Source organism: Zalophus californianus, chromosome 13 (genome assembly GCF_009762305.2).
Source record: "Zalophus californianus isolate mZalCal1 chromosome 13, mZalCal1.pri.v2, whole genome shotgun sequence".
Classification (NCBI taxonomy): Eukaryota; Metazoa; Chordata; class Mammalia; order Carnivora; family Otariidae; genus Zalophus; species Zalophus californianus.
In genome coordinates, this window is record NC_045607.1 from 70,538,497 (window position 1) to 70,557,131 (window position 18,635).

At 38.7% G+C, this 18,635-nt stretch overlaps 1 protein-coding gene across 3 annotated transcripts in view; it reads left to right on the forward strand.

Annotated features, from left to right (window-relative positions):
• Positions 1–18,635, forward strand: part of KIF27 (kinesin family member 27) — a 97,671-nt gene that overhangs the window by 49,132 nt on the left and 29,904 nt on the right. For all 3 annotated transcript variants that reach the window (XM_027616645.2, XM_027616647.2, XM_027616646.2), the window contains 3 exons: positions 3,782–3,937; positions 6,720–6,925; positions 13,776–13,973. In XM_027616645.2, the coding sequence (XP_027472446.1) occupies positions 3,782–3,937; positions 6,720–6,925; positions 13,776–13,973 (560 nt within the window). The remainder of the gene's footprint in view (positions 1–3,781; positions 3,938–6,719; positions 6,926–13,775; positions 13,974–18,635) is intronic.

An 18,635-nucleotide genomic window follows, 5' to 3' on the forward strand; every position in this document is an offset into this window, starting at 1 on the left:
TTTCAAAGCACTGTGGTCTGAAAATATGCAGGGAATGATCCCAATCTTTTGGTACCGGTTGAGACCTGATTTGTGACCTAGGATGTGATCAATTCTGGAGAATGTTCCATGGGCACTAGAGAAGAATGTGTATTCCATTGCTTTGGGATGGAATGTTCTGAATATGTCTGTGAAGTCCATTTGGTCCAGTGTGTCATTTAAAGTCTTTATTTCCTTGTTGATCTTTTGCTTAGATGAGCTGTCCATTTCAGTCAGGGGGGTGTTAAAGTCCCCCACTATTATTGTATTGTTGTCAATGTGTTTCTTTGCTTTTGTTATTAATTGCCTTATATAATTGGCTGCTCCCATGTTCGGGGCATAGATATTTACAATTGTTAGATCTTCTTGTTGGATAGACCCTTTAAGTAGGATATAGTGTCCTTCCTCATCTCTTATTACAGTCTTTGTTTTAAAATCTAGTTTGTCTGATATAAGGATTGCCACCCCAGCTTTTTTTTGGTGTCCATTAGCATGGTAAATGGTTTTCCAACCCCTCACTTTCAATCTGGGGGTGTCTTTGGGTCTAAAATAAGTCTCTTGCAGACAGCATATGGATGGGTCTTGTTTTTTAATCCAATCTGATAGCCTGTGTCTTTTGATTGGGGCATTGAGCCCATTTACATTCAGGGTAACTATTGAAAGGTATGAATTTAGTGCCATTGTATTGCCTGTAAGGTGACTGTTACTGTATGTTGTCTGTGTTCCTTTCTGATCTTTGCTGCTTTTAGGTTCTCTCTTTGCTTAGAGGACCCCTTTCAATATTTCTTGGAGGGCTGGTTTCGTGTTTGCAAATTCCTTTAGTTTTTGTTTGTTCTGGAAGCTTTTTATCTCTCCTTCTATTTTCAATGACAGCCTAGCTGGATATAGTATTCTTGGCTGCATATTTTTCTCGTTTAGTGCTCTGAAGATATCTTGCTAGTCCTTTCTGGCCTGCCAGGTCTCTGTGGATAGGTCTGTTGCCAATCTAATATTTTTACCATTGTAGGTTACATATCTCTTCTCCCGAGCTGCTTTCAGGATTTTCTCTTTGTCTCTGAGACTCGTAAGCTTTACTATTAGATGTCGGGGTGTTGACCTATTTTTATTGATTTTGAGAGGGGTTCTCTGTGCCTCCTGGATTTTAATGCCTGTTTCCTTCCTCACATTAGGGAAGTTCTCTGCTATTATTTCCTCCAATATACCTTCTGCCCCTCTCTCTCTTTCTTCTTCTTCTGGGATCCCAATTATTCTAATGTTGTTTTGTCTTATCGAATCACTTATCTCTCTAATTCTGCCCTCGTGGTCCTATAGTTGTTTCTCCCTCTTTTTCTCAGCCTCTTTACTTTCCATCATTTGGTCTTCTATATCACTGATTCTCTCTTCTGCCTCATTTATCCTAGCAGTTAGTGCCCCCATTTTTGATTGCACCTCATCAATAGCCTTTTTGATTTTGACTTGGTTAGATTTTAGTTCTTTTATTTCTCCAGAAAGGGTTTCTCTAATAACTTCCACGCTTTTTTCAAGCCCAGTTAGTATCTTTAAAGTCATGATTCTGAACTCTAGGTCCGACATCGTACTAATGTCCGTGTTCAGTAGGTCCCTGGCTGACGGTACTACCTCTTGTTCTTTTTGCTGAGGTGATTTTTTCGTCTTGTCATTTTGTCCAGAGGAGAATAGATGAATGAGAGAACAAAATGCTAACGGGTTTACAATGTCCCCAGCAAATATACTGTATACAAATCAGAAAAGACCTGAAACCAGGGGAAAAGAAAGGGAAAGAAAGAAAAAAGAAAGAGAAAAAAAAAAAAAGAAAAAAAAGATAAAAACAAAAACAGAACAATACAAAAAAAGCAGAATGTGATCAAATATGATCAGGCTAGTGCATAGATCAGTGCCACACACTAGATTTTGGGCGTATTTTGGTCTGTTAGAAAAAAGTGCCTCCTAAAATTTTAAAGGAAGAAAGACATATATGTACAAAATAAGGGTTGATACAATGAAGGGATAGAAGATGACTGTAAAGATGAAAATTATAAAAGATTTTATAAAAGGACTTGACAAGAAGTTGTTTGAAAAAAGAAAGAAGATTTAAAAAAAAAAAAGAAAAAAGGGAGAGAATGTGATAAGGCAGGAGACTAGAACAGAACCATACACTAGTGATTTAGGGTATATTTTTATCTGTTAGAAGAAACTGTATCTCAAAATTTTAAAGAGAGAACAACTTACATATATATGCCAAAAATAAGGGTAACTACTATGAAGGGATAAAATATGACTCTAAAAATGAAAAATAAAAAATGTTTTGTTTTTTTTTTTAAAAAGAGATTGATAAGATATTGGTTGAAAAAGGGAAAAAGAAAAAGAGAAAAAAAAAGCAGTTAACAAAAATTAACTTTGATTAACTAATGAATCATGGTAAAAAAAAGCCATGAATTCTATGCGCAGTATTCCCCTAGCGCTGGAGTTCTCCCGTTCTCCTTGATCGGTAAAGTTGGTCTTGGCTTGCTGGCTGTTCCGGCTGATCTTCTGGGGAAGGGGCCTGTTGCTGTGGTTTTCAAATGTCTTTGCCGGAGGCTGAATTGCCCCGCCCTTGTCGGTCCGGGCTAAGCAAGCTGCTCGGGTTTGATCTCAGGAGGTTTTGTTCCCTGCAAGCTCTCCGTACAGCCTTGGAGGAGCAGGGCAAAAATGGTGGCCTCCCAATCTCCACCCGGAGGAGCTGAGAACTCGGGACCCCGCTCCTCAGGGCACCCCCAGAGAAAAGCAGTCACTCCCTTGTCCCTGGTCTCCGGCCGCACTCCGTGCTCACCCGGCCTGTGACCGAGCGTTTCTATCTCTGGCACCCGACCCTGTGTGGAGTCTCCAAACCCAGCAGATCCCTGCGGTGCGCTCCCGCGCCGCTCCTCCCCGGGAAGGAAGGGGAGTCTCCCCGGCTCTGCCGCTTGTTGGGTCCCTGCTGCAGGAGCAGTGGCCCGACTGGGCCGCGGATCACAGTTTATGGCCACCCCGAGCTGAGAGCCCGCGCCTCAGCTCCGTCTCTGCAGCCGGCTTCCCCGCTCCGATACCTGGGAGCTCTGGCGCACTCAGGCTCCCCCGGTCTTTCTGTGACCCCAAGGGTCCTGAGACCCCACTGTCCCGCGAGGGTTCCACCCCCGCTTAGCCACTGGAGCGACGTCCCTCAGCGGAGCCGACTTCTAAAAGGTCCGATTTTGTGCTCCGCGGCTCTAGCACTTGCCAGAAGCGGCCGGCGGAGGCCCCTCCCCCGCCGTCTATCCTCCCGAATATCGCCTCGGATTCACTTCTCCTCACGTCCTACCTTCCAGTAAGTGGTCGCTTCTCTGTTCAGAGAGTTGTTGCTACTCTCCTCTTTGATCTCCTGTTGAGTTCGTAGGTGTTCAGAATGGTTTGATCCCTATTCAGCTGAATTCCTGAGACCAGACGAAATCTAGGTCTCCTACTCCTCCGCCATCTTGCTCCGCCCCCCGATTTTATACCTTTTTAAAAAATAACTCAGGTTAAAGAAACACTCAAATCACATATCTAAGGGCAGTGAAATACTGTGTATCAGAACCTACAGGATATGACTAAAGCTCACCATAAGCTAGAAAATTAAAGTCCCAAATGCCATGTATTTTCTCCTTTCCGTCTCTTCCTCTTCTACCTCTAGGCTGTTTCTCTGTCTGCTTCTCTTATTTAACTTCACTGCTGTTGAATACTTTATAAGCAGGTAGTTTCATTTCTCAGTTTTGCTTCTTTTTCTTTAAAGATTTAAAGATCGAATGTCTCCAGGAGAGTCAAGATATGAATTTGCAAAAATTAAGGAATTCAGAACTCATACTTACTGAAGCTAAACAAAAAATGAGAGAACTTACAATTAACATCAAGATGAAGGAAGATCTAATTAAAGAATTAATAAAAACAGGTAATACTGTCCTGTAAACCTGCTTATATGAGAAAGAAAAGCTTCTAAAATTGCTTCTGATGTTGTAACATTTATTTTAGCTTTTGACACTGAGCTCTGTCCACTGTAGTTTGGAACTTGGTATAACAAGGTGTGTTTCACAGCCAATAGGTGGAGATTAGTTACCAGAAGAACTTTGTTACATTGGGATTTCATCTATGAAAGGTTCTGCCATTGTGAGCCCTGTGTTGTGCTGAAACTCTAGGGGCACTTTTTTGCCACTTTTTAAGAAACATTACACTAGCTATCTGGGAATATGTCAGATATTTTTCTGACTCATTTTAATATTTAATTATTAGCTCTCATTCTTTTGGATAGTTTGTTTTCAACATTATTAGTAAACTTTATAGTTCAAATGTAGATCCTTTTTATTTCTCTAAGGATGTAAGGATTTATCCTTGAGAGCTATTCTCTTAGTGAGCCGAGCTTTTAGCTCTTCCCCTTAGTTTCAGATTCTGCCTGGTTGGGCGTATACACCACATCGTCTCCTCACCCTTAGCTACATTATTAGCTTTGTCTTAAAAAGCATGTCTCAGGCTTTTGGGGGTTTTGCCCCTTATAGACTCAAAGTATGAGCTTTGACTACTTTGAAATTCAGTACGGAATTGAAGGGATAATAGACCATAGCACTTCTTATTCTCACCTCCAGTGAAACATGGGTCACATTTAAGGGAACTGAAGGAAATATTACCTTCTTTTTCTTTAAGCCCAAGGCTATAATCACACTCAGATTACATGAATGATGGTGGCTCCCAGCTTCTCTGCCAGCAAGGGGCACTCTGCCTTCCCGCTTCCTTCCTCTTTCTGGCAAGCTTGCCTTCTGGCTGGCTGTACTCTTTTCTCACCCTCTCCCGCCAACTGCTGTCCCGAAGCATTTCCCTTCCTCAGTCCTAGTGATGAATGTGCTGTGCATCATTCCAGCTCCAGGTGTCCCAGATGTTTAATTGAGCTTGACCATGCTACTCCTTCACAGGCCGGATCGATGCCAGTAAATCTCTCTCAGGAATGTCTAGGAACTGATTTAGGGGTTTAAATAGCTTCTCCATCAGGGATACTGCCTGTGGAAGTTAAGGCTATGTGCCCCTCTGGAACAAATGATTTTCTTTTCGATCGGTGAGGCTACCGTGGGATCTCTCACTAAATCAGCACACTTTTGTAGCCCGGTATACTCATCCTGGTTGCCTTAAAGTAGAGGATACTTGAACTTACACAGAGAAGGTCCTCGAGGTTCTTACTCGTTAGAACCAAGGGCAGTTTGGAGTTTTCCTCAGAGATGGTGACTCACAAAAGGGTCAATGTGTGCTTGCTTTTCAGAGCCTCCTCACCGAAGTCTTCCCCCAAGTAGCAGTTATTTCAGCCAACAATAAGTGACAACTACACTGTATTTCATCATTTCTAATTACATTCTTTCACATTTTCATATCTCTGAAATCAGGATGCACCTTACCCTCCATGGCTTCCGGGCATTTTATCATGTAACTGGTGTAAATGGGACTCTCCCTTTTTTTCTTAGTGACTCACAAAGTACTGGTGTGTTGAACAATATATGGGGTCTTAAATTCATTCAAATATAGTAGCCATGTGTATTTTAAAGTTACTCAGATAATCAGAGAGTTTTAGAAGACAACTCATAGTGCATTTAGTTCAGTCATTGCTTTTTTTTAAAAAATGGAGATATTCAGTTATAGCAGTAGAACGCACTTCCCCTGATGATAATTCATCCCACGAGCTTTGGACTCTTACTTTTCCATTGCCACGAGTTTGCTGGTCTAGTTCAGGGATAAGTTGGCTGCTCAGAACAAATCAAAACCAAGTTTTTAGGGTCAGTAGCTGAGCTTAGGTTGAAAAGAGATATAGAAGTATCTGTATTTTGTTTTTCTCTATGTTCCAAATATACGAAAATGATTGAAAAAAATTCATCTTTGACAAGTTCAACCGAATGGAAAAAGAGGGGGCCAGCTCTAGAATGAAAGATTCATGAGAGACAACAATCAGATGTATTGTGGGCCTTGTTTGGACGGTGATTACAGTAAACCAATTGTAAAAGACATTTTGCGACAATTGGGGAAGTCTGAATAGGGTCAGGTAGGGATTAATATCATGAGATGTGAAAGAATTTTTGGCTATGTCCATATTTGGTATAGATGTTTATTGAAGTATGTGTAGGTGCAAAGACATGACATCTGAGATTGTTTTTACAGTTCTTCAGCAAATTAAAACAGAAGGCATGCATAGATGAAGCAACTATGGCAAAATCTTGTTAACTCTCGAATCTCAATGATGGGGATTCATCATATTATTTTTTTACTTTAGATATGTTGGGAATTTTTCATAGTAGAGAAAACACAATTATAGGGAGCAGGAAGCCAACGTGTAGTAAGCAAAAAGCCAAAGAGTCACCCCAAATATTTTTCTTACCTGGAGTTTGATGCCAGCAGAGCTAAACCCCAAATTCAGAAAATCAGAAATGTCACCCTAACACACAAAGATGAGCCTCTGAGGGGGGCTGGGTTGGCACCACGTGCCAACAGTCAGTAAGCAGCTGATTATTAAGAGGCCAGGTATCAAGTTGTATTTGATGGGGTTGGGTGAGGACAGCGGGGCTCATACTGCTGGGTCTTAAATAGATACATGCCCAACTGGATTTTGAAGAATAGAGCATTTTTAGGGTTTTGATGTTTTACTTAGTTTATTTTTTTAAACATAATTTATAATTGTTATTACTATTATTACTGTGGTGAAGGTAACGATGCCAAGTCTGTAAGCAAACAGTATTCTCTGAAAGTAACAAAACTTGAGCACGAAGCAGAACGCGCGAAGGTGGAATTAACTGAAACAGAGAAGCAGCTACAAGAGCTAGAAAGCAAAGATCTTTCTGATGTTGCTTTGAAGGTAAAATTACAGAAGGAGTTCCGTAAAAAGATGGATGCCGCAAAGCTAAGAGTCCAGGTAATTTTCTCAAAATGTAATTGTGAGCCAACTTACTTAAGGCTTACTGCTTTCGTAGCTGGCTAGGAAAGTAGTAGGATTGGGTTTTCACCAGCAAGAGAAACTGGATGGCATCTTTTCTTTCCTGGTGTGCTGGCGAGTTTGCCTCCTTCAATCTGGGTCCTATATTCTTCATTTGAAAGGTATATTATTTTAAACTTTTTACCAAGAACCATGGTGAGAAATAAAGATAACCACAGAAATTGTGTTCTTTTCTGAAGGACAAAAGATTGATGATTAAATAATACATAGAAAACATCTGGTAGGCATAGGGCACCTTGTAGACACACTCAACAAATGCTAATTATTTCAGACCATTTTCTGAAACCATCACTGATTGCCTTAAGAAAGGTTAATAACTGACTACTAACATCTCATTCTTGATTTCCTAATGCTGGACTTAGCTATGGCCTCAGAAATAGCTACCATTAAAAATGCCATTCTATGAGAAACACTCCATTACCGAGAGATTTTGTGTATAATGAAGCCATTTTCAGATGCTTTTGGGATGATCAGATTGCTCTGTGAGTCCGATTCTAATGAATTTGCTAGAATGCTATCTCCATTTTTTTCATTCATCATCTATATTACTTTCCTATTGTTTCCACTGTAGGGAGAGTGGAATTGTAGTTCACCTGTTCAGAGCATGATTTATTTATTTTTGGAACTGTGCCACAATTATTTTCTCTCAACAAGGTCACATCCACTGCACGTGACCGGACCAAACACCAAATCTCACCTCAAACATCTGGCCGTCCCCGCTAAAATTTTTACCTAAATAGCCTGTCAACACAGAGCTAACATAGTATGACTTAACATATGAACTGCTTAGAGGAGAACATGGTAGTGGTATGTGTCACCCATTTTACTTTCCTTCATAGTACTTATTTCAGGAATACATGTTTCCGTTTAGCACTTCACCTCAGAGAGTCTTGGGATCAGTTCTTTTTCACTTCTCGACCCTTAAAATTGGGACTGCAATGTCTGACAAAGTACTCATGTTAACACAACATTAGTAGAACAAAACAAGATTTTTCCTTTGTGTTTATTATGAAATTTTACTTTAATTTCATAGTTTTATATCCCAAGCTTCAGTCTGATTGTAATTTTTATACTCAGTATTAATAACCAAAATGAGTGTTTTTCTAAGGACGTTGTTTATCATATACAACTATGGTTTAAGCCTTGTTTGTGGATTTAGTAAATATTTTTTTTTCCAAGTTTTTATTTAAATTCAAGTTAGTTAACATATAGAGTTGTATTGCTTTCAGGAGTAGAATTTAGTGATTCATCACTTACACACAACACCCAGTGCTCACATAACAAGTGCCCTCCTTAATCCCCAACACCCATTTAGCCCTTCCCCTCCACCCCGCTCCTCTCCATCATCCCTTAGTTTGTTCTCTATATTAAGAGTCTCTTACGGTTTGCCTCTCTCTCTTTTTATCTTATTTTATTTTTCCTTCCCTTCCCCTGTGTTCATCGGTTTTGTTTCTTAAACTCTACATATGAGTGAAATCATATGGTATTTGTCTTTCTCTGACTGATTTATTTTGCTTAGCATAATACCCTCTAGGTCCGTCCGCATTGTTGCAAATGGCAAGATTTCATTCTTTTTGATGGCTGAGTAATATTTTATATATAATATATATATATTATATATATATCTCACATCTTCTTTATCCATTCATCAGTTGATGGACACTTACGCTCTTTCCATAGTTTGGCTATTGTTGATAATGCTGCTGTAAACATCGGGGTGCATGTACCCCTTCGAATCTGTATTTTTGTAGCCTTTAGGTAAATACCTTAGTGTAATTGCTGGGTTGTAGAGTAGCCCCATTTTTAACTTTTTGAGGAACCTCCATACTGTTTTCCAGAGTAGCTGCACCAGCTTGCATTCCCACCAACAGCGTAGGAGGGTTCCCCTTTCTCCACAACCTCTCCAACATTTGTTGTTTCTTGCCTTGTTAATTTTTGCCATTCTAACTGGTGTAAGGTGGTATCTCAGTGTGGTTTTGATTTGAATTTCCCTGATGATGAGTGATGATGAGCGTCTTTTCATCTGTCTATTAGCCATCTGGATGTCTTTAATGGAAAAATGTCTGTTCTTGTCTTCTACCCATTTCTTAACTGGATTATTTGTTTTTTTGGGTGTTGAGTTTGATAAGTTCTTTATAGATTTTGGATACTAACCCTTTTTTTTTTGGATACTAACGCTTTTTTTTTGGATACTAACGCTCATTTGCAAATATCTTCTCCCATCCTTTGCTGTACAGAAGTTTTTTATTTTGGTGAAGTCCCAATAGTTCATTTTTGCTTTTGTTTCTCTTGCCTCTGGTGATGTGTCTAATAAGAAGTTGCTGTGGCTGAGATCAAAGAGGTTACTGTTAGTGTTCTTCTCTAGGATTATGATGGTTTCCTATCTCACATTTAGGTCTCTCATCCATTTTGAATTTATTTTTTTAATCTTTTTTTCCCCAAGATTTTAATTTGAGAGAGAGAATGAGAGAGAGAGAGAACATGAGAAGGGGGAGGGTCAGAGGGAGAAGCAGACTCCCTGCTGAGCAGGAAGCCTGATGTGTGACTCAATCCGGGGACTCCAGGATCGTGACCTGAGCCAAAGGCAGCCGCTTAACCAACTAAGCCCCCCAGGTGCCTGTTTTTTTAATTTATTTTTGTGTATGGTGTAAGAAAGTGGTCCAGTTCATTCTTCTGCATGTTGTTGTCCAGTTTCCCCAACACCATTTGTTGAAGAGACTGTCTTTTTGCCATTGGATTTTCTTTCCTGCTTTGTCAAAGATTAATTGACCATATAGTTATGGGTCCATCTCTGGGTTCTTTATTCTCTTCCATTGATCTATGTGTCTGTTTTTGTGCCAGTACTGTACTGTCTTGATGATGACAGCTTTGTAAAAGAGCTTGAAGAATCATGATGCCTTTTGCTTTGCTTTTCTTTTTCAACATTACTTTGGCTATTTGGGGTCTTTTCTGGTTCCATACAAATTTTAGGACTGTTTGTTCTAGCTCTGTGAAAAATGCTGGTGGTATTTTGATATGGATTGCATTGAGTGTGTAGATTGGTTTGGGTGGTATAGACATTTTAACAATATTTGCTCTTCCAGTCCATGAGCATGGAATGTTTTTCCATTTCTTTGTGTCTTCTTCAATTTCTTTCATAAGTGTTGTATAGTTTTCAGAGTACAGATCTTTTACCTCTTTGGTTAGGTTTATTCCTACTTATTTAATGTTTTTGGGTGGAATTATAAATTGGATCTATTCCTTGATTTCTCTTTCTTCTTCTTCATTATTGGTGTATAGAAATGCAACAGATTTCTGTACATTGATTTTATATCCTGCAGCTTTGCTGAATTCGTGTTTCAGTTCTAGAAATTTTTTGGTGGAGTCTTTCCGAGTTTTCTACGTAGAGCATCATGTCATCTGTGAAGAGTGAAGGTTTGACTTCTTCCTCACCAATTTGGATGCCTTTTATTTCTTTTTGTTTTCTGATTGCTGAGGCTAGGACTTCCAGTACTATGTTGAACAACAGTGGTGAGAGTAGACATCTCTCGTGTTCCTGACCTCAGGAGAAAAGCTCTCAGCTTTTCCCCACTGAGGATGATATTAGCTGTGGGACTTTCATGTATGGCTTTTATGATGTTGAGGTATGTTCTTTCTATGCCTACTTTCTTGAGGGTTTTTATCAAGAAAGGATGCTGTATTTTGTCACATGCTTTTTCTGCATCCATTGAGAAGATTGTATGGTTCTTATCCTTTCTTTTATTAATGTGGTGTATCATACTGATTGATTGATTTGCAGATAATGAACCACCCCTGCAGCCCAGGAATAAATTCCACTTGATCATGATGAATAATTCTTTTAATGTACTGTTGGATTCAATTTGCTAGTATCTTGTTGAGAATTTTTGCATTCATGTTCATCAGGCATATTGCTCTGTAGTTCTTTTAGTGGGATCTCTGTCTGGTTTTGGGATCAAGGTAATGCTGGCCTCATAGAATGAGTTTGGAAATTTTCCTTCCATTTCTATTTTTTATTTCTTCTTTAAATGTTTGGTAGAATTCCCCTGGGAAGCCATCCGGCCCTGGACTCTTGTTTGTTGGGAGATTTTTGATTCCTGATTCAAATTCTTTGGTGGTTATGGGTGTGTTCAAGTTTTCTATTTCTTCCTCTTTTGGTTTTGGTAGTTTATACGTTTCTAGGAATGTATTTCTTCCATATTGCCCAATTTGTTGACATATAAGTGTTCTAATACTCTCTTGTAAGTGTTTATATTTCTGCGGTGTTGGTTGTGATCTCTCCTTCTTTCATTTGTGATTTTATTTATTTGAGTCCTTTCTCTTTTCTTTTGGGTAAGTCTGGCTAGGTGTTTATCAACTTTGTTAATTCTTTCAAAGAACCAGCTCCTAGTTTTGCTGATCTACTGTTGTTGTTGTTGTTGTTGTTGTTTTTACTTCTATATCATTTATTTCTGCTCTAATCTTTATTATTTCCCTTCTTCTGCTGGTTTTAGGCTTTATTTGCTGTTCTTTTTCTAGTTCCTTGGGTGTAACTTTAGATTGTGTATTTGAGACTTTTCTTGCTTTGAGGAAGGCCTGAATTAGCGAAGGTTATTTTATATGTTCTATATTTCACACAGATACAATGATTGAATTAAAAAATTAAATGAAAGGTTATTAATAGGGTTTGAGAATTATGGTCTTTTGTTTTCCATGTTTCTTGTTGCATATCCTTTTCTGCTAAGGGGATTGATAAGGAAAGGAAAGAAGACACAGAACATAATTAAGCTCAAAAGAAACGTCCCACACAGCAGGGGACTGACACAGGATTCCCACGTAGTTTTAGAAATGTCTGTGCTTTTGACCTGTTCGTGCACACCCAACGGGGATGGGGATAGTGGCGGGGCGGGGGAGGAGGATGGTAGTTACCAGTTAAGTGGCTACATACCAGATGTTTCATATGTGTTATTTAATCCTTTAGAGAGTATTTTTACTGTGTTTTACAAATGAGAAAACTAAGGTTTAGAAAGGTCAAGTAACTCAGAGTTGCATAGTTGAGGTGACAATAACAGTTTTCAGTACTCTAATATCTCATGCCATTTTACAGTATTGAAACACTGTTTTTATTGGTATAAGGAAATTTTTTTAAAGTTTTGAAAGCTTAAATTCTTTTATTTAAAATATCTAAAATCTGTATTCTTTATGTCTACATATATACAGAGAGTTATATAATGCGTCAGTACTTTACTGCTGCCAGTAAGGTGCACTTCTGAGCATGTGTGGAATAAGGGCAAAAGACAATGGCGACCTATCTCATTTTTTAAAAATAAGATTATCAGTACTTCTACTGAGATTTTCGGTATTATGTGGAAAGACACTAAAATGCCAGTATTATCATTTTTGCTCCAGTATTGCAGTTACTATCAAAAGTAAGTGGCAAAGCCAGTGTCCAAATCTAGGAATGGGAAACTACAGAGTCCTGTGGCCTCCAGGCTAGTGGTGCTCAGTCATTGTCTGCAGATTGTTCATTATGCGTCTATGATGAGAGAAAGGCACATGGGAGCACAGCTCCCTTCATCAAAAAGGTCTTGATGCAACCAATGTATGTTCGGTGGTACAGGCTGACAACAATCTGTGGCCAGTACCGGTCCACAGACCACATTTTAGTACTGCTCTAAGCGTCAATGCCTCTGTGAATGCCTAGGTTAATGAAAACCAAATGTGTTTTTGCCAACAATTTATTGCCAAGATAAGGGAGATAATTGTAGCCTGCATAATTTACAAATGACCTCACCTTTTTTATGTCACATAAGAGGTACTTAGTGCAATGCTAAAGCACATAGTTTGTTTGATCAGGATTAAATTGGAACCTGATATTTTCTATTAGTAGTATAAACTCTTTGCAAATGTTCACAAATTTTTTATGCTACTCATCGATAATTTTAGCAAGATGAGAAGCTTTAAGATAATTAAAATGGTAATGATAACGGTGGTCACTGTACGGAAAATGGTATCAGTTCTGATCATCTTAACTTAGGGATTAATTATTTAGGCTATAGCTGGATGTAAAAGAGGAACACAGTGGACTACTTTGCAATCACATGGAACAAATTTCTGTGAAAAGATCTCTAAGATGAGTAAAAAAAAAGTGGGGTGAAAAATAGTCTATTTAGAATATATATGAAGTTATTTGCATGTGTGTTAATTATTTCTGGAAGAATAATTAAGAAATTGGTAATTTGGTGTTAGGAAGCAGAACAGTAGATTTGGGGTCTGAGATAAGTCTTATAAAATAGAAGTACAGTTTTGTATTTTAATTTTTATCATTTTTATTTATTTTTTTAAAAGATTTTTATTTATTTGACAGAGAGAGAGACAACGAGAAAGGGAACACAAGCAGGGGGAGTGTGAGAGGGAGAAGCAGGCTTCCCGCCGAGCAGGGAGCCCGATGCGGGGCTCGATCCCAGGACCCTGGGATCATGACCTGAGCCGAAGGCAGATGCTTAACGACTGAGCCACCCAGGCGCCCCAATTTTTATCATTTTTAAAAACACTCAATAAAAAAAGCAAAGATACTAGTTTTGTTCTGTTTGGCTGTTAGTATCAGGGAGTCTCATCATTCATGATATCTGGTGAAAATTATGATGGCCCAATTGTCAAAGCAGACCTGTAGAAAGCAATTGTTAACCTGCGGCAAAATGCCTACCTTTGCCATAGAATGAAAAGTTTAAATTTACTCGAGATTTGTTAGAGATGCAGTTTTTCATTTTGAAATATTCCATATGATCCGCAGGTCTTACAGAAGAAACAACAAAATAGTAAGAAATTGGCATCACTGTCAATCCAAAATGAGAAACGTGCTAATGAACTAGAACAGAATGTAGATCACATGAAATATCAAAAAGTACAGCTGCAAAAAAGACTTCATGAAGAAAGTGAAAAAAGGAAGCAACTGGATGCCGAAATCAAGCGAGATCAACAAAAAATCAAAGTAATACTGTCCTACTTTCCTGTTAAGCCTAATAGGAAATGTTAAATGGCTCAGGGCTGATGAAGCCAAGGTCTCAATTCACTTGGCTTCTGAGGTATCTCCCCTTGGCCTGTCTTCAGCTGCTGTCCTCATTCACTTAAAGCTTTGTTCATCTACATAGTAAAACCTATTTATTGACTTCTGAGTCCTGTCTTGAAGGCTTTGACTTCATAAAAGAAGGTACAGTGAAAATGGTTTCTCTAACTAGGACCTTAACTTTACCTGAGGCTGTCAAAAACATATAAAGCTGACTTTCAAAAAAATACCTAACATTTGATAGGATATCCCATTTCCAGAGTGCTTCAACGTACATTGTCCATGTGGCAGCATGGGAAAAAGGACAAGGTAAAATGGTACCATTTCATTCATAATGAGCAGAAGGATGATGAGACCAGTCTGGCCAGCAGTTGTGTAGAATGGATTGGTCTGGGAAAGAACTGATGCTGTCCGCCTGGGCCCTGGGGCCAGGCTAGCGTGGGTTCAGATCCCAGCTTTCTCAGGTCCTGGCTGGCTCGTTGACCGAGAAAATCACTTACCCTCTCTGAGTCTGTTTATTCTCCTCGAAAATGGCCTTAATCACACTTACCTCACAGGGCTCTTTTGAAAAGAGGAGGACGATAAAGGTCATGACAATGGCCGTCACAAACACTTACCTGGCACTAGGTACCAGGCTCTTTTCTATTGAAATGTTAAGCTGAACCGAAGGCTTGGAACATAATTGATTTCTAGATTTTTAACTTTGGAATATGGTCTATTCTTAGACCTTAAAAAAAAACAACATAGAATTTAGTGATGGAACAAAGGTTAAATAGCATTTAAGCCAAGTTACTGATTCTTCTTTTTAACAGCTATATTGAGGTATCCTTCACATACCATACAATTCACTCACATAAAATATACAGTTCAGTGGGTTTGGGTATATTACATTATTTTTGTAAATTTTGGTAAAATAAACATAAAATATTCCATTTTAATCAAGTTTAAGTGTACAGTTCTGTGGCATTGATTACATTCACAGTGTTGTACAACTGAGACCACTAGCTATTTTCAAAACTTTTTCATCACACTATAAACAGACACTCTGTAACCATTAGGCAGTAATTTCCCGTTTCTCCCTCCCCTGCCCCCCCAGCCCCTGGTAACTTCTGATCTACTTCTGTCTCTCTGAATTTGCCTATTCTAGCTATTTCATAAAAATGGAATCTTACAATATTTATCCTGTGTCTGGCTTATTTCACTTCCTTTAACATTTTCAAGGTTCATCCGTGTTGTAGTATGTATCAGAACTTCATTATTTTTTGTGGCCAAGTAATATTCCGTTGGGTGTATATACCACATTTGGTCCATCCATTCATCTGTTGGTAAACACTTCAGTTGCTTCCACCTTTTGGCTACCGTAAATAATACTGTGGTAAAAATTGGCCTATAGGTTAACTGTTCAAATCCTAGGAGTGGAATTGCTGGGTCATATAATTCTATGTTCATTTCTTCAGGAATCACCAACTGCTTTCAATAGAGAACAGCACAATTTTACATTCCCCCCAACAATGTATGAAAGTTTTAATTTCTCCATATTTTTGCCAACACACGTTATTTTTCTCTTTCTTTTTTATTAGTCATCCAAGTGTGTGTGAAATGGTATCTCATTGTGGTTTTGATTTTCATTTCCCTAATGAGTAATGATGTTGAGCATCTTTTCATGTGCTTATTGGCCATTTCAATATCTTCTGTGGAGAAATGTCTGTTCAAGTTCTTTGTCTACTTTTTAAATGGATTATCTTTTTATTGTTAGATCATAGGAGTTCTTTATGTACTCTAGACATTAAACTCTCTCACATACATGACTTCCATATACTTTTCCCATTCTGTAGGTTGTCTTTAAACTTTTTTTTAGGGCAGTTATTATGGGCAGAAGGAGAGGGAGAGAGAAATTTTTTTTTAAAGATTTTATTTATTTATTTGAGAGACAGAGAATGAGAGATACAGAGCATGAGAAGGAAGAGGGTCAGAGGGAGAAGCAGACTCCCTGCTGAGCGGGGAGCCCAATGCAGGACTCGATCCTGGGACTCCAGGATCATGACCTGAGCCAAAGGCAGTCGCTTAACCAACTGAGCCACCAAGGCGCCCGAGAATTTTTTTTTTTTAAAGATTTATTTATTGTAGAGAGAGAGAGTGAGCATGTGAGTGTGGGGAGGGGTAGAAGGAGAGGGAGAGAGAAAATCTTCAAGCAGACTTCCCGCCCAGCATAGAGCCCGAAGTGGGGCTCGATCTCACAACCCTGATATCATGACCTGAGCCAAAGCCATGAGTTGGACACTTAACCAACTGAGCCACCCAGGCGCCCCAAGAGAATCTTAAGCAGGCTCCACTCCCAGTGTGGAGCCGGACAGAGGGCTCGATCTCACAACCCTGAGATCATGATCTGAGCCAAAATCAAGAATCGGATGCTTAATCGACTTAGTCACCCAGGCATCCCTTTAAACTTTCTTGCTAATATTCTTTGATGCAGCAAAATTTAAATTTTTATGATTTATTTTTTCTTTTGTTGTCTGTGCTTTTGGTATCTTTTAAAGATTCATTGTCAAATGTAAAGTCACAAAGATTTACCCCTTTGTTTTCTTCTAAGAGTTTTATGGTTTTAGCTCTTATATTTAGGTTGTTGATTGATTTTGAGTTAATTTTTGCCTATAGTGTGAGGTAGAGGTCCAATTTCATTCTTCTGCATGTGGAAATCTAGTTGTGCCAATTCCATCTGTTAAAGAGATTATTTTTTCCCCATTGAATAGACTTGGTACCCTTGTCAAAGATCAGTTGGCTGTAGCCTTATGGATTTATATCTAAACTCAGTTCTAGTCCATTTGTCTGTATGTCTATCCTTATGCTAGCACCACACTGTTTTGCAGTTAGTTTTGAAATTGGAAATAAGTCCTTCAACTTTGTTGTTGTTCATTTTGAAGATGGTTTTGGTTATATGAGGCCCCTTGCAATTACATATGAATTAAAGGAGCAGCCTTTCCATTTCTGCAAAAAAGGCCATTGGAATTTTGGTATGGATTGCACTGAATCTGTAGAGTTCTTAGGGTGTATTGACATCATGACAATATTGTCTTCCTACTCCTGAGCATGGGGTAACCTTTATTTAGGTCTTCTTTAATCAATTTCAGCAATCTTTTCTAATTTTCAGTGCACAGTCTTTTTACCTCCTTGCTTAAATTTATTTCCAGATATTTTATTCTTTTAGATGTTACTGTAAATGGAATTATTTTCTTAATTTTCTTGAGCTACTCATTCTTAATAATGTAATAGTTATTATAGCAGTAGTTAACATTTATCTTCAGTCAGTACTATTCTAAGCGCTTATGTGCTTTATCTCATTTAATTTTTTTCTCCAGTATTTTCAACTTTTTCTTTCCTCCTAGATTTTCTTTAACACCTTAGATTTTTCCCATCTTAAAATTATCCTCTTTAAACTTAATACTTTTCTCTTTCTCTCTTCTCCCCTTTATAGCCAAACTTGTTGGTTATAAAGTTGACTGCATCTGTTCCTGTTTCCTGTGCTTCCATTCATTCTCTCATCCTCTCCAGTCTGGCATCTGGCTCCTGGTTTTACCATCCACTTCAGTGCTCTGGAGAAATTCACTAGTGCTCTCTCTGTCACTAAAGTCCTTAAAACCTCAGTTGCATCCAGCATAGTTTACCACTCCCTCCATCTTGAAATATTTTCCCCTTGCTCTTTGTTTTTTCTCTGATTTCTTGTTCTCTGTCTTTGCTAACTTATCCTACACTATCAGTCCTTCACATATGAGAATTCCTCAAAGCTCTAGCTTTATGCCTCTTCTGTACTATCTTAGATACTTCATCTTTTTCCATGGCTACAGTTAAAGTCTGACAACTTCCAAATTTAATCCTCAATCCCAGATTTGCCTTTGAGCTCTAGATTCCTGTATCCAACCACTGACATCTTCATGCAGTTGTCTTATAGATGAATTCATGATCTTCCTTACTTCTCTCCCCACAATTCCCTCTCCCTGCTCCCTTAGGGGAGAATATATAGTTTTCCATGAGTTTTTCCAGACCTTTCAACCATTCGGATAGGTAAACTAGCAGTCACCCTTGACTCTCTCTTCTTCCTTATTACCCATGAACCACTAAGTCCTATAGATGATATCTTCTGAATATCTTGGATCTGTTCATTTCTCCTTACTACTGCCAACAACCTAGTCTCCTTGTTATGGTCCTTCCTCCAATGTGAGGATTAGGCCTGCCTATCAGTCATGTGATCTGTGGGTCTCAGCGTCTCATCTCATAGACCATGGTTTAAACCAACAAAACATGGCACTCTCTAAATCTCAAAACAAGAGTTTTTTTTTTCTTTTCCCTAAACAGTGCATAGTGCATAGTGTGCTGAAATGCAAATCTGCCTGTAACTTAAACTTTTTACATTTTTATCTAGGGCAGTTTTGCTTCTTTTAGCCATATCTCTCATTCTAGGGAAACGACCCTATTTAAAGGAAGAACAAGTATCCAGAAAAAGGAACAGTGTGCCCCAAAGATATACTGAAGTTTCCACTACTTCACGCAAAAATAGAAAACCTGCTCACAGTCCTCTGGAGCTAACTTTCT